Below are 26,876 nucleotides of genomic sequence, written 5' to 3' on the forward strand. Positions count from 1 at the left end.
TGAATTATGGAGCTGCTGCAATGAGCTGAAGGTCAGGGAAGCTAATGGTTTTGTCAGGGCTTGTCCTGGCTCGGCATTCAGCGCACTTTTTTTACTAGCAGATAACCTCCAGGCTATCGGCGCTGTAATGTCACCCAAATGCTGACAGGGTTCAAATGGCAAGAGGCTGATCTGAGGTGGGAAAGGAAAACTTGGGCTCTTAATGTGAAGCCGCACATCATTTGAGCTTTGACAGCTGACCAAGTAATTGCATGCTTTTGCAGAGTTAAACACCCCTCCCACCACCAACTCTAATTCCCCGAATTCCTCATTTTAAAACCTGGAAAATGCAGACGCAATCAAGTACATTTACTCTTTAAGTTTTAAAGAGGTGGTTTTATGCTTTTTGGCTTTTTTCCTCTCCTTTATTGAGTTATATACCTTTTTTGTGCATGTAATAGGTTTGCAAAGTGAAAAAGCCCAAAGTCCAGCCCAAAGGGAAAACTTTGCTCTGAACTGCCTGAAAACAGCTCGTTTGTGGTCCAGCCGCTTTCCTTTCATCCCTGTGACATCACAGAGATGAAAGCTAAATGCACCTCATATAACGCTCACCAAGAGGCTACTCCGACACGCCCTCAAAAACACCAGTGGAAAAACAGTGAGCTACAGCACACACCTCTCCTCTCCCTTCCAAACACTAGCTACCCTCCAGGCAGTCAGTGGACATAAAGCTGTTACTGTGATGTAGAGACAGAGCTCAGTTAAAACTTTATGGATGAAAGATACTTTTGTTACAGATTAATAACTCACCACTCTGAAACTCTTGCTCCAGTGTATGTTGCCAAGCTGGTCGCCAACATGTACAGCTGAACCGAAGCTGTTTACCTGCTTCTCACTGACCCACCCTATTCTGCTTCTGATTGGCTAGTAGTCCTTAACTACTGCAAATGTGCAACTCCCAACAAAGATCATTTAGAGACAAGATGCATCACTCCATAGCTAAAACGAAGCCTTCAACACAGGGTGAAAAGAGGAGCTGCAGCAATGTGCAGTATGAAAAAAAAAAATGGTGTTTTTTGAAAATGAAACCATGTAAACCTGTTCTGGTACAACCCCTAAATAGGATTTTGAACCTGAAAATGGGCAGAATACCACCTCTTTAAGGAACTAGTATTTGAGTATTTTCCTCCACTGCATTATTTTTACTCCTACTGACAGCCGGAGGCACTGTAACTTGTAGTTTCCCGATTTTACATTCAACATTAGGTAAGCTGATTGCCAAACACACAGACTATCCAGGCCCTCTGGGGGTCCAAAAGTCCCAGGATCACTGCATGTCAATGTTTGGTAGTTTGATTAATCGCGATAAAAACAGACAAACATTCAAGCCAATCAGAGCTTTGTAGGTGGGGTTAGGATTGAGGGCATCATCTCCCTGGACCAGAAATATGGCAACAGAAAAATAGGCGTGATCGTGGGGGAGAATCATGAATGAGAATACAGGCATACACGTTGGTCCACTTACCGAAATAACTCCTAAACCGGCATATTTCGTCAGTCGTGGGGAGAAGTTGTTGACACTCACTGTTGCCACAATGCATTCTATAAATATCTATATAAATGAAACAATTTCCTTCATCCCGTAGAAGAGCATGTAACCTTTCAGCTGATGTGAAAGCAAGACAGTCTCCAGTTTGTGGGATTTTCATAACACTCACAGAGGATTTTCCTTTTTTGAGTATTTTTTTTTTTACTGCTAATACTTTCTTGCTTTTACACAAATGCTGGACTCTTGTAATGAAGTATTTTTACTTAAAGGGTCAGTTCCGCAAAAGTGTTGCAAATTTTCAAAGCTATGAGCATCACAAGTGAAATTCATTTGCATTCTATTGGGGTGGAGGAAAAAAATCTCAGGGATGAATGTGTAAAAACCTGGACAGATAAAACTAAAACTATCTGTGGAACTGTCTGACCTGCTAAAGGTTTCGAGACCCTCTCAGCTCTGGCACAGTGCGAGATGAAAGCAGTACTCCGAACAGTGTGTATATATTCCAGCTCATCACATTGCCCAGTGACACTCTCCCGTGATCAGTCCATTAATGGACCACAAGAGGGAACATTTCAGCTGTGTGAGTGGATGAATAGGCTGTGTTGCATTTTTTAAAGTACATTCTTGTGTTGAGTGTCTGTCTCTTCACAATGAAGCTCAGGTAGTGCTTGTTCTGTGTAATTACAGAAATCCTGTTTTCTGTGAAAACAATCCCAAGATGCAACAATACCTGAAGGTTAGATGAACTGCATGTTGCTTTCACAAGTTCAGTTTTCTATGAAATGATATGGAGGCAAAGCTATATAAATCAAATATTTATACAAGTCAGTTGTAAAACCCCTACAGGCAGATTAGAGCATGAAGAAACAAAAAGCTGAAGGATAATCTTCTCTGAAGAAGATTTAGCTACAAGACAAACATGACACAGAGTCAGGTTAGAAAATCCAGCATAATCCAATCGAGAAGGCGACAAAAACACATTGAGTGCAGTAGTTGGCTGTTTGCGCAATTGCATGTGATTATCTATGGAGCCATCCAAAATTTGCAAACCATACTAAACACAGTGTAATTAAGAATCTAAATCGCTTAAATTTGACATGACTTGTTTCCACTGTTGCAGAGAATTTGTAATACAGGCCTTCATGTAAACTATAAAAATGTTTTGCTAAAGAAGCAAGACTCTCTCACCCATTTCCAATACAAATCAGCTTGTTTTCAAAACTTTATATCATCACATGCCATTTACTTGACAGTAGTTCATCCATATAACATTGTAATCCTTAAAATTTTATTATAGCGCCACACATCGTTAGTTGCTCATGTAACACAAAAAGAGCAACTGGTGTATCTGATTATAGTGAGAGGTTTCGTTCACTTGTTTAAAGAAAGAAAGAGTAGAAAAGACAGTCAACAGATGTGGAAATGTGCGCATGCACTGACTTTCTTCTAATGCACATCACATCTAGTATGGGCATTTGTTGTTTCCTGTATATCCCTTTTGCATGGAGGCAATGTGATCGTGTGCAATAAAGGCAAAGTCTTCCAGTAACAATGAAATCTGCTACTGACCAGGGTTAGTGCAGAAAGTGCTAACTTTAGGGACAAATACATTGTGTGTCCTGTGGATGCTTCGCAATAACAGCCACCTTGTGTTTCACCAGCTTGATGCTTTTAACATGACGCAGCAGCAGTAGGCTTGCATTAGCAGTAACTTTATACAGCTCTGTTGCAGCAGAGGGAGCATGAACAGTAAACCATGAAGCTGATATCAATGAAAATAAGTAATGCTGTTCCGTTTCCTGTGAATACCTTGTACATAGAGAGGTTATCTGAATCTTGCGTGGGAATGGCAGACTCTGCCACAAACAATAAAACTGCTAGAGAGGTAATTATAGAATGTAAATATGCTGAATGGCTATACTACTGAAAAAAACAGCCAATAGTTGTATAAAACTTGGAGTTTAATATAACAATATGGATTATAACAGAGACCTGGCAGCCAATCAGAAGCAAGTATTCCTTTGCATTCTTGTTAAAAGCGGAATATTTTAGCCACAATGCAGAGTTTGAACAAGTCTGGAACACTGAAAGAAAACATCCCTCTTAGTCATATGTTTTATCATATTTCCGTTTTCCTTGGAACAAATCCCTCGGTTTAGTGTTTGTTTTTTTTTTCAATGAGTCATTATCTTGAAACATGGCACGGCATTTTCTATCAAGTAGAAAACATGCTGAGAGCTCAAATATTAATTATCCATGTATGCATTGTTGTATGTATTATTTTAATAACAAAAATGTAAATTTGCATTCAGATCTGGGTCAGTATCAAAATATACACAGTAACAGAAAATCAGAAAATGTACAGTATATGCAGTAAGTGCAGTAGTTCATGAGAATAGTGAATGTGCTATCTGGCAATGTTGAGAGATTACCATAGAAACCATAGAAATCTGTCAAAAACTTTTTGAGATATCATGCTAATCTAAATGCTAACTTACTGAAATCATTGCCTCTGTAGTGGATGTAAAAATGAGACTTCAAACTTGCAGAGTTTACTTCAAACAAACGTGTCTTATGAAAATTAATTCATTTATTGAAATTATTTAAGAAGGAGATTGCCTGCAGTGTGGTAGAGCAGGGCATGGACAGGGCTGATTGCCATCCTGGAGCCTGTGAAGTGGAACAACTTGTACCAAACAATTTAATGTGTAAAGTAAAGCCTCGGCAGGTCCATATACTGTAAGACTGCTACAACACAGGGGGACATTTTCCCCCGGCTGTGTAGCACATTTATTTTGGGAGCTGTCCAGGAGACAGCGGGACTACTTGGCATGGTGAGCCATGTTGGAAGAGATGAGAGTTGGGGTCTAAGCAGAAGCCGACTTTGGTCTAACACATGAGGAAATGTCTGCTAACTGGGATGACTGCCTTCGCGGCTGGCAGCAGCCACTCTGACATACGGCGCAAATGGAAATAATGCTAAGTTTTTTATTCATGACTCAACAGCAGGAGGGTGTAGGTGGTAGGGTGATGGTAGTGGGTAGAGACACAGTCAGAGTCTTCTGCAGAGGTCTCAAGTTTGATTCCTGCACCGAACAATGAAGTTTTGCAGTGTCCATGAGCAAGACAGTGTTTGAGAAGGCATGGGTATTGAATACTTTTTTGGTGCCCAAACAAAATGCATAATGTGTAAATGAATTACTAAGTATCCAGAAATGTCGAGTAACAAAAGTTGGCAAAAATAGGATCTAAAAATTTTGATTGTATTTTATGTAGGTTTAAAAATTAGAGTTGAGTTTAGTTTAGTCAAAATTTAAGAACTTTGGCTTCTTTTGTCAAAAAGGTATTGTTTTCATGTTGATATCTGGGTATTGACAATAGTACCAAAAAATCAGATAGCCAGCGGTAAGTCCTTTAAAAAATAATGACAAAATTGTTTGTGTTAGTGTTTTCTGATCTGACGCCTCTGCAGGATGACATCATCGTTTCAAAATGAAAAATATTTTCTGATCTTACATTGGTTTGGTTATGGATTAGGCCTAAAAAAGCTTAAGGTCTTTTAACTTTAAACACATGGTGGTGTGGGGTATTTGCTGAAAGGACTGCATTTCTTGGGAAGAGAGTCTCATTTGCATCCCTGTATTTCTTTTGGTCTGATCCAATATTTACCCTCATGTTTGAATGATTTCTGTCTCCCTTTTGGCTTTTTTGCTGCCTCTGATAGATGTTTTTGTTGTTGTTACTTTCATTTTTGCATATGCAGAAGATTGTGTCAAAATCTGACAGATATTGCAAAAGTTGAACTATGCACCAGCTACTGAAGTGCATTATGCACTAGTCATGGTATGCTGTTGATTTCAAGATGTGTGACAAAACTAGTGGAAAATGGGTCACACGACTGGTTTTAACATACATTAAAGGTACTGTCGTCATGTTAGAATGGTAGCGAGCTGCTACACAGAGCAGTTAAAATGAGTCACATAGAAGCCAGAAATCCAGCCGCAGCAAATATGCAGGTCTGAATGTCTTACAGCACTCAGCACCATGGACATAATATAAAATGACAATTATTTAACTAAAAGAAGATACAGATTTCTGCTTTAAAGGTGATTGTTTTATATCCTCAGTATCTTCCCCAAAGTTCTTCCCAGCTCACTGAGGATGCTCTGAAACTCAATGCAGGTCGCAGAGCGAGTTGAAAGGAAATTTGGGGAATTGGGTGAGCAACAACAAGGAGTGTATCTACTAGCAAAGAAGCTAGTAAAACCCTGCCCACTTGCAGCAGGCTTCTCACACTGTTGAAGTCAACCCTCCAACCTCAGAAGGGTGAGCTTCCAAGCTCCTAGCCCACCCCCTTGTCGCCCCTGTCTTGTTTGTCTCAGATGGTGATTTGGCTCTGCACGTATTCATGGCCTTAAATCTGGCATTTATTCATGTATGCATACTCCTTATTTTGAGTGTAAATAATCAAATAGGCTCACTGTTTAAACTTTAATATAAAGAGGTGGCCAAAAATTCAGATATAGGCAAAAAGAGTCCTGTCGTGTCGGGTGTTTTATGCCTGTTTCGAACACAAATCAACGTGTTTAAATGATTTTCTTGAGTGTAAGTATAAAAAGAAGACAAAATAAAGCAGGTTGCTGCATGAGAATGAAGAAAAATCCCACTTGAACCCAGAGACTCTTGGCCATGTTTATAGAAAAGCGATATTTTCAAGAGGCAATTGAGTCATGTTTTTTATTCTTATTCTCTCTGCAGTTGTATACATCTGTGGCCCTCTGGAGACGTTCCTGAACATCATGAAACTGTTTCAAAGCGAGATCCAGGACCCAGAAAACTACGCCATTTTCTATCTGGACGTGTTTGCAGAGAGTTTGATGGATCGCAGACCGTGGCAGAACTCCGACTCTGACAGGGTCGACCTTGTCAAGGTCTTTAAGGTATGACGAACACAGAACACATGCACATGTACAGCAAGCATCAACAGCTGTGCATCTGTTGGGATCACTGCTCTTGATGAGTTTGATTGTGAGATTCTTTGTAGATTTATTGAATGCGGACTGTCACAGGTTCACCCGATTTGTAATTGGAGGCAGGAAATAATAAAAAGACCAAAACCACCATTTGGCATTGAAAACAGATGTATCTGACAGTGACTATTTAATTTGCTGTTTCTGTTAATTTTCTCTCTAAATTCCATAATCTTTATCAGACTCCACTTACTGCATTACTAGAATGAAGTCCCTAAATCTAGCTGAATATTGGCACTTAAGTTAAAATAAAATCAATTGTTTCAGATTAAATATAATTTGTTCCAAGAAGTTTCTTAAAACAAATCAAAATCAGGGGAAGCTTTTATGGTAACGACACACATGAATAAGAGAAGCTAATGTGCACTCTAACTAATGATCTACATGCAATGATGGGTGTGCAAATTGGGTCTCACTAAGGACAAGGGACCCCTCAACCCTTTCGACCACTTTAAGGAGTGAAATTCCTGCATGGCATTAATGAATGAGGGCATGCGTTTTCACAGGAAGCCATTTAGCCCGTACAAATTAGTGCGGTGAGACATAAGAGACTGGGCACAGATGTGTCCCTCATCTAATTAATCTCCCTAAATGTCACATTGCATCCTTTTAATTGTTTTTAAAATCAGTGTCCACGAAGTTGTGAAGGACAGCAGCTTTTGGAATATAAATCTAGCATAATATTAAACTGATTATGGCCATTTCTGTCATAATGAACTCAACACGTTCCCTTAAAATGCTTAAAACAGACACTTGAAACATTAGCTTAAGAAATTAATGTAAATTGATGTCTTCCATTGCATTCCATTTGTTGCTTTGTTTTAATTTCACAAAATATTATGTCCTGACAAAACTTTTTTTTTTACCTTCTAGTTCCTGCTACAGTAGGTGTCCTTAACACACACACAAACTCACAAGGTCAAAAAAAATGCCAGCCACGCTGTCGTGGTTGGTAATAATCAAGTAATTCAATTTGCTCGTCAAAGCATGTGAAAACAAAGACAGAGTATGGACACTCTGAACTACTTTAATCAGGCCATACAAATTCAAGATATTGTTGTTTGTGCCGTGATAATTAAGCTGGTTCACAAGGGTTTGATTTATTTCTAGAAAAAAGCAATTTTAAGATTTGAGAGGGTTAAAAGTGAATTGGTATTGAACCGCTTTAGTATCAAACACAGTGAACTCCATATTGGTTTATCTGAATTTGAACTGCTCCTGACTTTGGCTGGAGAACAACATTTTAGCTTTCTTTTGCTGATCATGCAAGGTGTTAATTTGTCTGCAAGCCTTAACAGGGCTCATTATAGCAGTATGCTTCATTCAGAGCAATAATTGCTTGTGGAAGCTTGTGGTGGGGTTCCAATAACTGTTGTAACAAGAAAAAACAATCCAGCTCTTCCAGTTAAGAGCAAAACTGGAGGACTTCATAGAAATGTCGAAATCTTGTTTTTGTGATAGCAGCAAGCATATCGACAGAATCGAAGGTCACTTGTGGCAAATATTTGGACTGAAATCTTTGGCTGAACATTTTATTTCTATATCCAAACACTTGATCAAACATTAAACATCTCTGTCACTAATCAAGTGGCATTATAGCAATTTGTAACCAACATTTCTTCATTTATTGACGTGAGCTTGAACTAAGCCTGGATCTGCTGAGCAGGAGGTGAATGGGATAGAGGAAGGCTGCAGTGATTTTGTATTGAAAAGACAGCTGACAGCAGCAGAGAGGAGAACATATTTTAAAGTTTGATTACATTGTTGGCTGATGGAGATCATGTCAAACTCTGATTGGTAAACTAAAGAGTGAATGCCCATAGTCAGCTGATCAGAGAGGCTGGAAGAGAGAGAGAGCTGTGAGTGAATGAAGCATGAAAGTCGTCCTCCCGGGTTGACCTTACTCTGAGCTTCATAACATTAACCACAAATCAAAATTGACAACCACAAAACATCCCAAGATTGTTCCTTATAGTCTCGGCTAGACAGTTAACATGTTAACGTCTGAAAGATTGCATAAGTAAAATATCGGTGCTCTGCTTTAGTGAAATACAAACCAATTGTCTTGTACTTACACTCTTTCTAGAGTTTACTATATTTATATAATTTAGTAAACTGTAGAAAGAAATATTACTATATAATAATATTTACTATTATTTATATACATATATTTACCATGTTACTTTAGATTTCATTTTATACTGACTAATTTCTAGAAAATTCCAGTAACATAACTATAAGGAATTTGCATTGAAAAGAGACATTTGGGTGCTTTGGCTAACATACTACCACCTAATTTCTGATCTTACCATATTTTGTACAAATGTAGGTTATAACAGAGCACAGGTGTTGTCATTGCCTGTTTCTGATATCAGAAATATGAGAATTCGGGCCACAAAACGCTAACAGTGCAGGAATGAATGAATGACTGGTTTGAGTGGTGGTAAGTGGTGATGAACAAAAGACTTGAAGCTACCAGTGCCTTGAGTTTACCGCTAATTAAACAAAAGCCAAAAATATTTGACTTGTGTTTTGCTAATATGCAGCGTCCTCATGAGCTACTAGCTAATGTAATAGCTAGCTAAAGTTTGGCTAGGGCAATATATCATAATACTTAATTTAGACACTACAGGTGAATACAGTAAAATTTGTGTCTTATAACGTCATCACAATCGCCACATTGGTATGATGCAAATTAGGTGTTACCTAATTAAAATTGGCTTTCATTGTATTGTTCAGTCTGACAAAGGCACATTGGATGTTTCAAGGATCAGTGCTAAACTGCCAATATCTGATGCCGTAGTATTTTAAAAATATTTTTCCCTCTCTGTGTCTCCTCCAGTCTGTTTTCATCATAACGTACCGGTCTCCTGATAATCCAGAGTACAAAGACTTCCAGAGGAAACTCCATGCCAAAGCCCAGAGGGATTTTGGTGTGCACTTGGAACCATCTCTGGTAAATTGTAGCCTATGAAAACCTTGAGCAATCTCAGCAGAATCACTAACCTCTTTAATCTTTTATAGGATACTCTGTGCAGAAGAATCCCCACTGTGCTGTGCGACTGTCAGCAGTTAATAATGAATGTATGATGAAGTATGGGAGTTTCACAAAAGTATATTAGACAGTGCTTTAATTTAGTGTTTGTTAGTATTTGGCACCTTAAATCGTATAATTTGTAGAAGCGGGCTCTTGAATGTTGGCTGAGCTATAGGCATTTCCCCCCTTTAAAATTGTTAAGTATTTTTTTATTCCATCATTAAGCTCTTTAACCATAACTGTTTGTATTGCTCAAATTCCCATTGTTGCTGGTTTTTTCGAAATGACGCCTCTCTTCATGCAGATGGACTACATCGCCGGCAGCTTCTATGATGGTTTCGTTCTGTACGCAAGGGCCTTGGAGGAGACACTGGCCGAGGGCGGAGCCCAGAACGATGGCATTAACATCACGATGAGAACGCAGAACCGCCGTTTCTGGGGTGAGCAAGTGTTGGTAACGTGTGCTTGACATAGTGGAGCTGGTCTTAAAAGATAAATGTTTGATTGTAGTAATCCATTATGTTTTTACTGTTTCACGTACACGCTACTACTTTTTTGGTTTAGATGTGTGTGCCGCACTGATTCCAAAGCTGCAGCTACACATGGCTTTTCCTGGATGTGATCTCATGCAAAATGCAAACTTCACCTCCACTTAAAATTGTCAGTCATTTCACCATAAAGCCATGGCTGCCGATCAGATAACAGGGAACTTTGCTCTCCAGCAAACATGCAGTGAGGCCGAGTGACCGGCCCGGCTGTAAAGCACCATTTGACCCCAAAATTCAATTCAAATACCTTTCAACACAATAATTATAGCATCATTGAACAGTTATCACACAACACTTTAGTTAATAGTCCATTAAATGTTTGATGTGGGTGCTCACACACTTCCTTGTTTACCGTGCTGGCTGCCAGATCTGCTCTCTCACATCGTATTGGAAGAAGCAGAACAATGGGATGTTGTTGATTAAAAGGGTTAATGAGGGTTATTTTGCTCAGCATGATGGGAAAAAACAAGGAAAATAGAGCCCATGTTGAAAATAATAATGGAAACTTCCGCTTCATTATTGTGGATTTTTTGCCAATGTTTATCGTTACCGGGTTTTACAACTGTTTCAAATATCCAGTACTTTTTCCTAGAGGTTACGTTCCAATATTTTTTAGTTTTTACTACAATGATCAGTAGTTAGAGATGAGAATAGTGCACTTTGTAAAGCTATAAAGTGATGTAGTGACACAGATTTACACCACGGTTTCTAATGGAGCTCTATTCAAACAGGTAATGCTGAAAATCATCACAGCGGCAGCATTTCCAGAATTATTTGTTTGAATAGAGCTCCATTAGGAGCGTGGTGCATAATGTACAAAGAAATCAATGTTGTGTGTCTAACCGATGTTCTGTGCATCTGGTGTCTGCTGTTTCAATGTCTGCTGAAGCATGACTTGCAAAATCCTGCAGATATTCTTGTTGTGACAGTACAGTAAGATTCCAAGTTTATGATGCAAATTGCACACTGAGAAAAACTCCTCAGTGTGCACAACAAATCATCCAAATATGAATGGGAGCAGATACAATGAGCACATCTCAGTTAGTATAAGGACCATATATGATGTTATTGCTTGTGTTTTTAGGAGTGACGGGGCTTGTTACCACGGACCACAAAAATGCCAGGGATATAGATGTCAACCTGTGGGCGATGACCAACCAGGAGACAGGAGAGTACGGGGTAAGTTATGCCTTTACTGCTACTGTCACTTTGTGTTTAATGTGTTCGTGATCATCAACCGAGTTTGATATGGGGGTGGTGGATGACTGTATTGACATGTCAATGTCTGGCGGCTGTGGCTCAGGAGGTAGAGCGGGTTGCCTGTTAATCAGAAGGTCGGCGGTTCAGCTCCTCCAGGCTGCATGTCAAAGTGTCCTTGGGCAAGGTACTGAACCTGGCGGCTGTTCCGCCAGTGGATGAATGTGTGTGAATGTTAGTTTCTGAGCACATAGGCTCAGTGTGTGAATGGTGAATGCCGATGTGCTAGAAAGGCACTATACAAATACGGAGCGTGGACTAAAAAGCAATTTTCCGCTATGAAATAATAAAAATATTCCGGTATGAAATTCATTTGCGTGAAACAGCAGTTTTGGTGCAGGATTAAATGTGTTGGAGGGAAGTGATTAAAAAGGGAAGTGATTTAGGAGAACAGAAGAAACAAACCCTGATTTTACTGATGGTAGTGATCATTTGCCTCCTCCATCATCAGTCTCTTGTCAGAATAGGTGATGTCGTTATTGCTTAGTGTTAAAAACTAACGTAAAGAGCAGAGAGGTTGGCTGAAATTTCCAAAATCTCAAAATCAGGTAAATACATGAGGAGTAATTGTAGATTATTTTCTTACAGGTTGTTCTTTTGGTATGCGGTACCGTGTTTTCATTTTCATGTTTTCATGCATTAATGATAAAAAGTCAAATATTTATTAACACAAAACATGTCTTCTACAAAATAGTCTTTGCTGTCTACTATGTCACCAGGGACCATGTTTATATAAACTGTAGAGCAGGTTTATTCAGGCTATCAGGTCCTTTTGAATTTTTCTGTGGCCCACAAGATATAATAACTAAAACTAAGGTATCTATCTATGAGTTACTTTGAGACATTTGATATCATAGCTCATATGATCTGAACCAGCACGGTACTGGTTACATCACCATGCAGTGATTGGCAGCAAAAGGATTACACCCGCTCGCACCTGTCATACACTCAGTCAGGCCTCTCTGATATTGACTGAGAACAATGCAGGTCTAATTGACTTTTTTCTCAAACTTAATTTCAGCACAATGTGTAGTTTAAAACCTCCACCTGTGCTTGTCTTTGGCCATTGATGCAATGCAAGCAAATGGATATTGCTCTCTGGGAGATATCCTGAGGTCCAGGCTTCCCTAATGATAAGATGCATAAAACCTCATATTTCCCTCATAGTTTGATGAAAATATTAGTGTGTGTTGCACTTTGCAAACACTGCTGTGAACTGCTCCAATGTGTTTTTCCCCCTCTCACGGTGGAAGATGTGGGTTTGCGAGATTTGACTTCAGTTAGAATTTCATAGCGGCCCTCAGAGGCTGTCAGAGTGACCTCCTGGTCTCATTTATCCACGGCTCTTAATTGGTCGATTGATATGGCCGACTGAGCCAAGTAGCCAGCAGCCTGATTAAAAACATCAAAGGTCGGTTTCAGCTTTCAGAATCTCAAACTGCTGAATATAATAAAGAACTTTATTTTCTACATAGAATATCCATCCATCAAAATTTTTCAGGCTGATTTGATGTGCAGGCTTTTGTAAAAGTACGAGTTCTACATCTGTACACATAGAAACATATGATCTTAAATTCAGATTATAGTTTTTTCCTTCTGTGAGGACAAGAGTTAACCTACATAATAGGCAGATAATAATGTACAGGACTTGTCAAAACCTACAGACAGTGCACCCTACACAAAGTGTACAAAGTATTATCAATGCTTTTATTTAGCTGCACTGGAAACAAGCAAAGTTATCCATGTCTACTTGCAGACGTGGGGGAGATAAAACACATGATAAAGTGAACTCTTGAAGGAGTTTTTTTTAGCAGTGCAGTAAACATAGCCCTTGCACTGAAATACTGCAGCTGGTTCAGACTGTGCTCCCGCTGCCCTTCACCTATCACATTCTGCATTGTTTTGATGGCACTCTGTAGGGGTGAAGGCCTTCACGGTTTTTACTGGAGAAGACACAACATGCTGGGGGCATGGGTTGAAAACATAAAAACTCCACCGGCTGGTTAGAAACACAGGAGTCGTGTTTCACAGCAGGACAACAGATGCTGCTCATGAGGCTGTGCCTTCAAAATAAAACTCACACACAAGCTAATGAGGTTGTACTTGTGTAGATGTAAGGGGCATGATGGGGACACCGTAGTTTCACTCACTGAGTACACGCTAATAAGTTCTCAAAATATAAATATAACTGCTGATTAGCTTTAATACTTTAATCGTATGTCACAGAACTGGCAAGATGCTTCTCTGACAAACATCATCAGTCTTAACTACTGAATCCAAGACCTGAAATTATTATTTCAAAATGTTCAAAAATTGTTATGTGATTGGGACTATTGGCATGTGAAGTCTTATTTAGTTTTTTTAGCTTTTGTTCCAAAGGCAATGATTTATTTGTTATTTTGTCACAAGATAAATGTCTCTCAAGGGAGCTTTGCATAATAGACACACATAATCTTGGGATAATTAACTAATTATGTTTACATATTGTGGTTACAACTTTGATTTTAACTTGAGGTAACAATATAACTACGTTGGGATATCGTGGTAATTGGCTGGGTGATTATCTGTTGGATTACTGCTGTATCTTTCATACTCAAAGATGACATTTTGGGAAATCCAACACATAACTGCTTATAACACCACAACTTGACCTTTTTACTTTATGTTTCCATATGGTTTAAATTAACAAGATACACCATGTTCATTTCTAAAAAATTAGAGGGTGCAGAAGCCAGAGTTTTTAAACTCTGGGCAGAGCACAAACACGACAGCTGAGGCTGAGATGGAGGTCATGTCAAATACATTACAAGAGAGTGCACGTGGATATTCTGGATTCTGTTCATGTTTCCTTTGCTGCTAAGCTGGTAAAACTTGATGGGAGCCGTTGCTTTTTTGTATAACAAATAAATTGCTAAAATAAATAGAAAACTAATCAAATCACAGTTTGTTGGGGTTGAGTTGTAATAGCAAGTGCTTTATTTATCTTAGAATATGGGTAGTAAACACCAGGATTTTTTTTTTCCTTTACTTTCACCCATTTAAATGAGCATTTTCCTCTGTGTTTGCAGCTTGTTGCGTACTACAATGGAACCACCAAGGAGATCATTTGGTCCCAGACAGAGAAGATCCACTGGCCCAAAGGGAGCCCACCATTGGATAACCCCCCCTGTGTGTTTTCCACAGACGACCCCTCCTGCAATGATGGTATGACAGCTCTCTCTGAGTCCCTTCTCAGTCTGCCAACAGATGATTATACCTGTTTCTAGAAACAAGCAATATATGGATGACTAATGGACACGGTGCTTTCAGGAAATTGCATGAAAAGAATTATAACAAAGAAGTACATGCACAGCATTGATGTCAAATTATCCCACACTTAATGGCAGATTTTAGAGTAAGATTGAGTTGCTCATCAGATGGCTGTTATAGTGCACTAATGCTTTGTTTATATTATTACTGTAATCTCTATAGGGCCTGTGATATTTTCATTGATGCATTGATTATACATTTCTTGTTTTTCTTTCATTTCATCCCAACTCTTTTCCTCAGTGAAATTAAAGAGCAAATGTGTAACATTTAAGCAGCGTGAAAGATAAGCGCTGGAAATGGTGCTTTGTTGCATGAACAGGGCGCCAGTTTTAGAGGGAAATACCACAGACATAAAAATGAGGATGAAAACCACTGCAATTATAAATGTATTTTGGTGTGAAGGAGGGATAACGAGTGGAGGAGCAATAGATCTAACTCTGCCCCAAATCTGAAGCCATCCGCAAATAATTTGCGCAGTCTGGATGTCGCCTTCTCCAGTGTCGCTGTCAGCACCAAGGACAATGAACGTTCAGGAATTTGAGGAGTTTTACACAATATGTACGGACACACAAAGCACAATGACAATAGTGTTTTTAGAAATTATATTTCTCTCTCTAATAATTCCGAGTATCAGCGTGCCCTGTGATTTACAGCAAGTGGTGTAATTAGTCTCCATTTGGGTTTTAAATATATATGAGGAACGTCATAGTGGGGTAATTGTGTAAAATTGTTGCCCGTGTTTGTGGCTGACAGATTGCTAAAGCAGTGCAGCTGCACTTCAGGAAGTCCCAGCTGTGTTTTTCACAGCACTGTGCTTCTCTTTTATTTCCAAAGATATGAATGTGGACATGTGGTGAACATATGAGAGACAACTGAGTGTGGAATCCTTCTCCTTTTTCCAGGTCATCTGCCAGTTCTGGGTATTGTAGCTGTGGGATCCGGCTTGGCGCTCATCATTTTTGGAATTTCCAGTTTCCTCATTTACAGGTGAGTTTGATTGCGTCGAGCCGATGCTTCCTGTCTCTGCTGCTTTTAGCTCAAAGAGTAGAAATGCAGAGATTTTTCTTTTATTCCTCTCAAAGACAGAACAAAAGACAAAAAGAGAGAGAGAGAGAGAGAGAGAGAGAGAGGAGTGTTTGAAAGAGGATTTATAGGTTGCGCTGCTATAGGTGCCAGTGTGGTATTTACATGATTGTTGCCACGGCAACAGCTCTGCAGGTGACAGCGTTAAAGCAGCGCTGAAGTGTGTTTAAGTTGCCAAGTCAGCTCATGTAACGGCCCTAAACAACCCTCGCTGCTGTTCTCTATTCTTGATTATTAGTGTGTTCATTAAGTTTGTTTTTTGCACTGGATTGAAGCTAAATGCCACCTATTTTAATAATCCACACACTGCCAATGAAATGTCAATGAAAAATATCATGTCAAGGTGATTTTTGTGTCTTCTGTCAAATGATTACATGTTTGTTTGTAGGTTGTGATAAGTCTTGAGTCCTAAAGTCATAGTCAAGAAAAAATCTGCCTCTGTGCTAATGCATGTAACATAATTCGCTTCCAGTACAAATCAACAGTTTCAAAATGTGTGTCGAATCAAGTCTCATTTTTATGTGTTGTCGTTCAGCAGTCTTAATCTGTTGTTCCGTGATCGATACTGATGCTCACATTTCTAGAAATTGATTTATATTCAAAACAGGTTCAAATAAGTGTTCGTATTGCATTTCTTTTGGATAAAATAATTGGCTGCCACTGTTCTAACGGTTATTGGTTGTATCTGCATTCAGCTGTAAAAACAAATTCAAATGAAATCGGTACATTGTCTCAGGTGGCACAGTCTACATGTTTATTGAAATCATTCTGAGTATTAGATTGAACCTCATTTAATTATACAAGAAGTTAATCATGCATGGCCTTAGCAGTTAACTACTGGAAGGATTTCTAATTTCTGGGTAATGTCATGGGCAAAATCTGCATGTAATGAAAGAAAATTAATGTTTCTGTTTTACGTGATTTTCATCTCTTCATCAAAGGTGTTTTTACTTCAGTCAGTTAATTGTGTTCATGACTAATAAACACAATGACTTTTATGTCAAGCGGAATATATGTCACCATACAGCTCTAACTAACAAATCACACCGGTAATCTGATCACGTTTCTAATACTGACTATTAACATAAACAAGTGCTAATCACCAGCCAATCAGAATGGATTTTGATCAGAGGAATGGTGCAAGAAAGATGGAGGAGCAGCTATCCACTTGAGGTAAATCCACTGAGCCTGAATCTGAGTTGATTATGTTCAATATCAAAAAACTACCTGATAATTAGGCGCAGAGTGTGCACTTGCTTCTGAAAACATATACCTCTTCTTTTCTGTTTTTTCAGCTCTCAGTTCAGCAAGCACAGCATGGTTTCCTAACTAGCTAGCTAGTTTTCCTGGACTCTTGGCCAGTAAGTTTTGTGAAATATGCTCTTCTTTTCTTGGAGTTCCTTTAAAAAAATCTGGGATCCAAGTATAACATTTGGTGACTTACGGCAACAAGTATCTATTTCTGTTATGGGAAACCAACAGGGAAACTCTACGATCTATTTTTGGTCCTGTCCCATAGTTTTGCAGTCTGCTCTAGTCCGACTATATTTAGATTTATCATCTTTATAAAAAATATGGAAAGCTATGCACAGACCTGAGCATGTTGTCTTTTATTGGATTGACTTTGTTGACTTAATGCGCCCCAAGGCCATGAAACTGTAAATGTAAACAAGTAAGACAAGTAAGACTGTTCAAGTAAGACGTATAAAATACACTATGGGTAGAAGTGAAAGTTTTTTTTGTGATCGGACTGTTTGATGCCAAAGGCTAACAAATCACTTCCTGTTTTTGCAGACACCAGTGGAGCTATGCTGATGGACAGGGTGGCAGACAGCAGAGCTGTTTACAGCCATCTTAAAGATCATCCAGCTGCTGTACTTGACCTACAAAAACACCACTAAAATATTATAGACACTTTGGAGTTTTGTCACTGTTAGTAGTTATTCTCAGATCAATCAGCCGATAACCCAGAGAATCTTGGGGTCGCTTGTTATGCACAGGGAGTTGCAATATATAAGACTGATATATTAATAATTATTTCATATATTTTTAATAGGAAAGTTTAAATAGAAAATATATAGTCATTCTATCCATTATATATTTGCTGCTGCTTTCATGTTTTCTCAGACTAAGTTAATTTCAAATTTATGGGGTGATAGGAAATTTAAATCTTGTTCACAGGGCAGTTAAGGTTAAGGAACCCCGAACGAGTCTGCAATATAATGAGTAGGCCCAATACTGTGAAACTGGATTTTTTATAAGAAGTGGGTGGCTTAGATGCTTTTGGTAATAGGTTGCTCCTCTGACATGATGCGTCTCGCATCTATTGCCAGTGTAAAATGTACACAGTAGTAAAATTTGGTGAATATGGAATTCAATAAAAAGCAACCATTGTATTAAATTGTCTGTTTCTTTGTGTTGCAGGCACACACAAGCTGTGACATAACATTTGATAATTAATCTAGCCTTAAATTCAGCTTTTAAGTCTTTATTAGAAACCTCCTGAAATAGGACAGAATAAAGCAGTACAGTATTGGTGAAACGAGTTGATTTCTATGAGAAACAGGTGGTTTTCTCAACATATATTTTTAATAACACTTTAGGACTAGAAAACAGACCAAATGACTTGTTAAGATAGATGTTTTGGATTGCACATATGGAACATTTTCAGCCAAAAAACATTGCCCACTGATTTCTACTTTTCATGGAGCAAATGTTAAATATCATCCTGCAGCACTCAGTAGATTGAACCAGGTGGTCGGCTGTTCTCAGTTGATTTTGGAGTCTGGTGTGCAGCAGCAGTGTGAGGGGATGTTGAGCAGAGCAGCAGTGGCTCTGTTGTTTTAATGGAGGGCTTGGTCCAGCAGAGGTATTCACATATGGGACTTATGAAACAATAGTCCCAGTGTGGAGCCCCACACTTTGCCCCTCTGGCTGCCAGAGGTCTCTCTAAACGAGGCTCCTTAAATAGAAAAATACCTTTTTTTTTTGGTGGTGGTGGTGGTGGTGGATGGGGTGGAGGGCACCGGTGGTTTAATGATGTTTCCCGCCCTCAAAATGGTTGCACACAGGCAAGGTCTTAAGTATTTGTACACACAAACAAGTATCAGAATCTCCATTAAGTTTCTGGAGTCCGACTACACAGTTTGTCCTGGTGAAAAACAGGTTAAAAAAAAAAGAAGACACTTTTGTAGCCAGCTAGGATGGTTCGGGAAAAGGCTAAAATAAGGTATTATGCAAACGCTGCAATAATTTCCTTCAGCCATCTGGAAGTGTTTTACACCTTTTAGATTGGGTTGGAATGTATGGTTCTATGTGCTCTGTTCATTTTCTTTCACCCAAGTGTTTCAAACCAAAAATGAATTTCCTCCTCCCTCCCAAACAAACAAAACAAAAAAACTTTCCGGTTTTTAAAACTCTGGACTAATAGTTTTTGTGTTGTTGCTATAAATCATTAAGTGTCAAGAAACAACAGCCCCTCTCAGATTTGGCCCAGATGTGTTTATTCTCTGGAATGCCTCTTCCCCTCTGTGGCGCTTGTTGTTTGCCAGTCAGACTGATACTCAAAAATAACACTCAAAACATGTCAAAAATATAACTGACGTGAAAATTACATGATTAATTACTCTGGTTAGGATGTGCAAACATTTGAAAGTAGTTTTGCATTGTGGAGTATTCTCTGTGTATTTCTACTTTAGTTCATCCAGCAGTGATCAGGGAAAAAAGGGGGTAATGATGGATGTTTTTATATTCTACATTTACACAATTATATAACATCATTTGGAAAGTCTCCTTGAACAAAGGAGAGACAAGAATTACCAGCCAGTTGTACTTTAATATACTAATAACATAACATAACCTAAACTACCCTAACCTAAATAGTGTAACATAACATAACAGACCTAAGATACTGTAAGATCACATGATATGACCCAACGCAGCGTAACATAACATAACCATAACCCACACCATAAAATGTTTCTGTTCCTGTAGTCTAAATTGCAGTTTACTCATTTATGCTTACAGTATTAGCTTAGTGTATTTTCATTGCCAGTATTCAAAGTCTTACTCTACATGATCAAATATGGTTGTTTGACAGCTCTATAATGAGCATTTTATTTTAAATGAAACAATGATTCAAATGAAATTGTGTGAAGCTCTGATAAACATGCATGACGCATTACCTGTTTTGATACAGCTGTATTGAATTGCATGCTTAAGAGAGTCTGAGCCCAAAATTAGGATGATAGCTCTTTGTGTTGTATTTATTTAATTTTTTTTGGGGGGGGGAGGGGGGTTATATGAAAACTCTGTTGTGAAAACTGAGCTTAAACAATTATAAAATGCTGTTTAAGACATTTATTTTAAGACACTAACTCTTTAATCATATAGACATGTTTTACTGGTTCAGGTTACACATCTCTTCTCTCAGTTTTAAGGAACAATATTTTTTTTACACTTTGAGTTAAGAGTTATTTTTGTACCAGTGTTAGTGCCTAGATAAGGTTAGAACATCTGAGTCCGCTCTTAGTGAGTTTGTTTAAAATGGAGTGTGGGAGGAAGAACTGAAGTGGGTTCTAATCTTCATCATGGCTTCCAAAGAAGAAAAGACCTATGAGTCATCAGAACAAGTCTTCATCTTCAAATACAAGAAAGAAGGTTTTCTGTAGAGTTTGAACTCAAATACTGCACACGCAGGGAGTTATAAGACCTTTCATTTGATGTGTTTAGTGCACACTCGGCATGACATTCAGCCAATTTATCATTTCAAGTCACAATGAATGATTAGACGTTTATAAGGGTATACAAGTTGTTTAGTGTTGATCTGACTTTTGACCAAACTTTCGAGGTTCAATTAACTTTACATAAAGTTGCAAATTTGAAATCTGTTGATTTCACTAAATTCCTGTATGGGTCTTTACAGTAGAATGTTATGTTGGTAATATTTCAGGATGAAGAAAAGAGCTCTTTGTCCAGGACACTAAAAGTCAATGTTCAAGTAGAGAATGTGGATCAGTGAAGTTAAATTCTAATAAAACGCTAACTCACAAGCCTGCATGCATCAACGCACACACATCACTACATCCAAACGCTGCTGCAATCTGCAATCAGATCAGAGGCCGCACAGGAAATACCACCAGGACAGATGTAAATGCATAAATGGAGCAGTTAACTCTTCACTATATTAAACACGTTGTTTTAAATTTCATACAATTATTGCTCAAAATAAAACTGTCAACAGACCATAAAAAGTGAAATTAGAAAGACTCCACTGCGTGCCGAGAGATTCTAACCTGCTGCTGTCCTCGTTGATTTCACCACCTGGTTTTTCTTTTTTCTTTTTTTTTTTCCAGGAAACTGAAGCTGGAGAAAGAGCTGGCTGGAATGCTGTGGAGGATTCGGTGGGAGGACCTTCAGTTCGAGAGCCCCAATAAATACCACAAACGAGCCGGCAGTCGGCTCACCCTCTCGCAGGTAGATGGGCTTCCCAAACAGTGCTGTTTGCTGATTTATATACTTGCATCGTGGTAAAAGACAAAAACAATTCCAAATGTGAAGATGAGGTGACGAAAAACAAATGTACCGAAGTGCTTCATGGCTTCTGAGAGTTAAAGACTAAATGTTACACCCACATGATCTCATATTAAAGCTGGCAGCCCTGCACATTCAGTGTTGCTGGCACAGCCTCCAATGTGTGATTAACAAGTTGTTGTAGGTTATGTTGCCATGTCTGCCAGTGGGACAGACTCAACACTGGGTCCACAGCTTCCATTCATACATGGCTGATTATCAGTCTGGAGATGTCACTGCTGTAAAATTGGACCCACCAGGAATTGAAAATGCTAATATTACATGTTTGAAGTTTGGAGCTGCAGCCTGTTTACACGCTGTGTGCTGTTTATTAAGGTGCAGTTTATGGTTTTTCTTAGAGCAAAGCTGCAGCCCCGAGAGAGTCACAATCTTTTGTTAGTTTACACATTCCTGAAACTTTCCCAATGGTTTATTGAAGGTGGCTCTGATTTGCGGTGGCAGATTGTTAAAATAAGCCCTCGTCTGGCCCCGGTCCCTACATATATATATATAATACCTCAACACGCTCTTCAAGTATCAGGTTCTGTTGTCTGAGGGCGAATGCATCTCCTTTCGGGTTGTGTTCCGTCCCATACGTGCAAGCGTTCATGAAAAGCACATGCACACACACCTTTTTCATTACTGGTTTTTGGTCCAAATCCTTGGATAATGTGTGTGTGTGGAAAACTCAGCCATTTTCCAGACCCATGTATTTTCCAGTGTGCCATGTGTAGCCAATATTTGCATTCTATACAAATGCGTAGTTGACTGTGCTGGCTGTCTGTATGCAGTGCGCCCACTTGATTTTTATTCACTCTGTGTGCACGGCAGACATTTGCCCAAGGACTCGAGTTGGTGTTATAAAAACTGAAAGCACTTTATTTTCTCAAATACAGGAGAATTTTCATGTTGCACAGAGAAAGGTATTTTGGATAAGAGAATGTCAGGCAATGAATGCTTTTTAGGAAGCTATGTTGCAGTGAAGTGGAAGCACAGAAGATTTAATCCTCTTTGCTCTAATCTGCACACTGACTTTGACACTAACTGACTTCCCCCCCCCCTCTTCTCACTACTCCTTCCCACCTTCTCAGAGAGGCTCCAGCTATGGCTCCTTGATAACTGCCCATGGAAAATATCAGCTATTTGCAAAAACCGGCTATTTTAAGGTAAGGCTTAGTGAGTTCTGACATTTTCAACTCCTGCGCACTCCTTTCCCACCCACACATGTGCACGCTCGCAGAGAAAGCCGGAGAGCTGGAGAGGAGAGAGGAAGAGAGAGTGTGGGCGAGTTGAGGTAGTTGGTTTTAATGTGAGCTGCAGAATGCATCAATTTTCTTCGTCTTTTATTTTTTTCTTCCTTTGTTTCTACACTCCCGCCTCGCAGTCTGGACATGACCATCAACTTGTTGCTGCTGTTAATTTATCCGTTTAAGATGGCGGAGGTGTGTGGAAATGTCACAAGGAGAGCCTGAAACATGTGATGGCTCTCTTTGTTTTCAGCTGCATGATGCCAGTTTTATATAAATACTGATGTCATGGTACAGTTTGAACGTCTCATTGGAGGTACTGATACACTTCTCAAATTCAATACAGGCCACAGGTGATTAAATCTGACACCGAAGCTCAACAGAAAGATATGCAGGAGCCACACCGACCTGCAAATACTGGAACAACCTCTGAAAGGCTTTTTTATTCAGTCAGAAGCCAATTGTATCTGCCTTGAAACATGGCCATCATCAGGTCCTGAAAGTTAAAGCTCCCACATGGGCTCACACATGAACTGGCGGCTGTGTTTCATCGTTGCTACAACAGCATTTTTCTCCGGCCTGACATGTCTGTGGCTCTGAGATATTCGCCTCGCTTCCTTCGTTTACTGTTCCTCACATATCAAAGCGACAGATACAATTCTTCTTCTGCAGCAGACTGAAATAGGCTCCAAATTAACCTGTAGGCTATATAGCAAGCTGCTGTTCCACTCTCCATTTTCATGGTCCTTGTTTGTACTTTTTCAGGGTTTCTGCAGTTTTCACCTGGTCAAATTTAAGACCATTTTAAGACCACTATGAATGAAATTTAAGACATATATCACAACATCAAAAAAAGAAACGTGCAAAGGAAATGCATGCAGTCACAAAATGACTTGCAGAGTAAATAAATGTATTCAAATTAGGGTTGGGTGATTGGCATTGGACGATGTCAACAATGAAACACCAGGATGGACGACGACATTGACAGGCTACATAATTAACATGCTGCGGTGCACCTGCTGCCGTGAGAAAGGATCACGGGTGGAAATATCTAGAAAAAAAACAAAACCTACTGCTGATGGAGTAACTCATGGGATTTAAAATTATTTAAGACCTAGAACACAAACTTAAGCGAATTTAAGACTTTTAAGGCCTTAAATGTTGAAATTTAAGACTTTTTAAGACCCAATGGAAACCCTGTTTTTAGAGCATCAGTATGTTTCTGCCTTATTTACATCTAAACCAAAGGCATCACCTTCATCCTCTTTCTTGTCTTCATATCATAAAAAGCTGTGTATAAACTGAACTCTACGTCAGTGTCGGACTGGATTCATTTCTCTGTCTCTTCTTGTGTTGCACACAGGGGAACCTGGTGGCCATCAAGCATGTCAACAAGAAGAGGATAGAGCTGACCAGACAAGTTTTACTGGAACTCAAACATGTAAGTCAGAGAGCATTACAATCTGTCCTGAATGCAAGCCTCTATCCTTAGACCAATGATTTGTAGATTTAAAAATGGGCAAGAAAAGTACATTTAGAGGTAGAAAGAGTACAAAAATATTATACTTAATTCAGAATCAGAATCAGAATCAGAAATACTTTATTGATCCCAATGGGAAATTCTTTTAGCACAGTTCCACTTGTCAAAGGTAGATAGATAAAGGGTATATAAAAATCTACTCAGGTAAAAGTAAAAAGTAGCTCATTTAAAATTTACTCAGAGCAAATGTTACTTACTTTTTTAACCACCTAAAATAACTTATTTATATTGATTTATATCTTATACTTTAAATTGCAGTCTTTGCCATTTGATAAGGGAATAAAGCCATATGGTGCTTTCGATTTTAGTTTGTTTGACAGATATTTTGCCAAATCAATGGCGAAAAACAATGACATTTAATGTTATAATGAGAAGGTTGAGAATGATTTGCTTCTTTAAGAAACTGTGGCGGAACAGATTAGACTCTGGCGGGCTGCACTGGACTGGGAAAATGGGAAACACTGGACTGTATATGAAGTCATATCCCTATTTACGTACATTCAAACAGGTGGTAATTTTAATGGGATATGATAAGCATTAGTATAATAAATAACCAGTTACCAGCAAGTTGTTATTGCCAACCAACATTGTCATGCACCAATGTCTTTTTGGCTATTTGGAGTAAAGATAAATATGAAAATATGTAACTGATTTCTACATCAGGGTCCTCAACTACATTTGTTCAAGGGCACAAATTTTTCTAAGCAGGCACTGTGGTGGCCGGACACTACAGGGCACAGAAGTCTGGGGAAGCTAAACAAACTATTGTCGGGCAGTTATTGGTATTTTCCATAATTATGTGAGCAGTCATGATCTGACATTATGCAGCACACAACATGAGTCTGCAAACAGCGAAAGTGAAAGGAGTTGGTTATCGGGTTGAGAAGGTGGAGGCAGAGCTGGATTGGTAATCTGGCATACCGGGAAAATGCCCGGTTAATGCTCAAAATCTTCTTCCCTATCAACTATTTCATCAATACATTTTTTTTCCTAATTAGTAGGCCTATTAAAATATATTCTTGTCTTGTTGTCATGGCCCCAATATTGTGCAGTGTTACGTTTCATGGGCTAAGTGTTTCATCACACCCCAAATCTGAGCCTTTAAATTGAAGGATGGTGTATTGGTGAGGGGTGTCCGACCGATTTTGCTGAGCCGCCTGGGCCAAAAATGCCAGGGCCAATGTTTTGTCCCAGTCTAGCCCTGGGTGGAGGTGTGCAGCCTGTCGCATGCAGCTCTTTATCTAATAGCTCACTGTGTCTGCTCCTGACTGTTGCATTACTCACTGCAATATTCCCAACGGGTCCGCTATCAGAAAACTGTTGAAACAGTTGAAACGGTTGTCTTGTTGTGTTGATGCATTGTGGCGGTCTACACGACAGCGGTCAGCGTTGATCTCATTTACAAACAGATTACATTTCTACTTAAAAATAAAAGTCAACTTGTGTTTCGCCAGATAAATGCCTTTAATGTGAAGCAGCAGCAGGAAATGTTCAGTCTGCATTTGCAGTAACTTAATACAGCATTTTTTCTTTTTTTCTGCAGCTTACACTGCATGATAAAGCTGCTGTTCTCTTGCACTTGAAGCCAAAGTGGTCGCGACTTTTTTTTACTCAGTAACGGATGTGATGTGAAATGTAGCGAAGTAGTCCTACAATACTTTCAACAAAACATACTTAGGTAAAAGTAAAATTACAGATTTAAAAAACTACTTTAAAAAGTACAGTACAGTAATGTGAGTAATTGTAATTTGTTACTTTCCACCAGTACATATGTCCTGTTTTTGAGTTCTTGCAATCAATTATTTTTGTCTGGTATTTTGAGATCTTATGGAAAAGTACAAAATCATCTGCAATAGAATGCAGCTGCAAGGCTTTTAACTGGAACCACGAGAATACATAACCCCAATTTTAGAATCCCTTCAGTGGTTTCCAGTTACAGTTCTTCAAGAATACTGTTTAAAATTCCTCATAAGGAATTAAATTGATTGGCTCCATGCTATATTTGTGACCTACTAAATCCAGAGTGTATAAGGGAGCACAGCAGTGAACATTCTTCTAAAAGTCTTGCTGCCAAGGATGAGCGTACATTTGTTGTCATGGCACCTAATCTCTCACAGTCCGCGCTGCTGCTTTTGTATTTTCTTTAAAATGTTCCTTTTAAACTTATCTTTAATTGACAAGTTTTTTTTCATTTCATCTAGTTTTACTTTTTACTGTATAATTATATTTCGCTCTCTCATGTCTCATTCGTTTAACCACTTTGTAACTATGCTGAGAATAGTTCTATTGTCGTTAGTACCACTCGACAGGCCAGCTCATCTACTTGTACAAAAGAAACCTCAGAATCTAATGGACAGACTGCTAACACATGTGCTTATTTAAAGCTGCAATAATCAATATTTTTATACTTACAACATATCACATGACTGCCTGGATGTGAAAGGGGTCTCTCATTTTAATTAATCCAAGAGAATTATCACCAACTCTTCCCCTCAGCTCTACAAAGCATTTCAGCATCTTTCAGTTCTTTCTTTGTTCACTTTACTGTTTAGCTTCGGCCTCACTGCTGTCACTGGAGCTGTTTTCAGCCACAGCAGGCAGCTGTGTTCAGTGAAAAAGCTCTAAAAACCTGCCCAGCACCAAACCACAGACAGAGGATGTTAGCGATTAGCTGGTGAAGAAAGTGCAAAACAGCCAGATATTTTTGCTAGAGTTGGTGGAGCCCA

The 26,876-nt window shown here is 39.0% G+C and overlaps 1 protein-coding gene across 1 annotated transcript in view; it reads left to right on the forward strand.

The window, feature by feature from the left end:
- LOC119915036 (atrial natriuretic peptide receptor 2) overlaps window positions 1–26,876 on the forward strand; it is a 57,739-nt gene that overhangs the window by 4,076 nt on the left and 26,787 nt on the right. The window contains exons 2-10 of the mRNA XM_038734589.1: window positions 6,287–6,468; window positions 9,401–9,514; window positions 9,900–10,035; window positions 11,228–11,322; window positions 14,469–14,604; window positions 15,612–15,696; window positions 21,147–21,267; window positions 22,455–22,529; window positions 23,974–24,051. Coding sequence (XP_038590517.1) covers window positions 6,287–6,468; window positions 9,401–9,514; window positions 9,900–10,035; window positions 11,228–11,322; window positions 14,469–14,604; window positions 15,612–15,696; window positions 21,147–21,267; window positions 22,455–22,529; window positions 23,974–24,051 — 1,022 coding nt within the window. The remainder of the gene's footprint in view (window positions 1–6,286; window positions 6,469–9,400; window positions 9,515–9,899; window positions 10,036–11,227; window positions 11,323–14,468; window positions 14,605–15,611; window positions 15,697–21,146; window positions 21,268–22,454; window positions 22,530–23,973; window positions 24,052–26,876) is intronic.

This window comes from Micropterus salmoides, unplaced genomic scaffold (assembly GCF_014851395.1).
Source record: "Micropterus salmoides isolate LMB-PRFRI ecotype aquatic unplaced genomic scaffold, ASM1485139v1 Ms_hic_scaffold_20, whole genome shotgun sequence".
Classification (NCBI taxonomy): domain Eukaryota; kingdom Metazoa; phylum Chordata; class Actinopteri; order Centrarchiformes; family Centrarchidae; genus Micropterus; species Micropterus salmoides.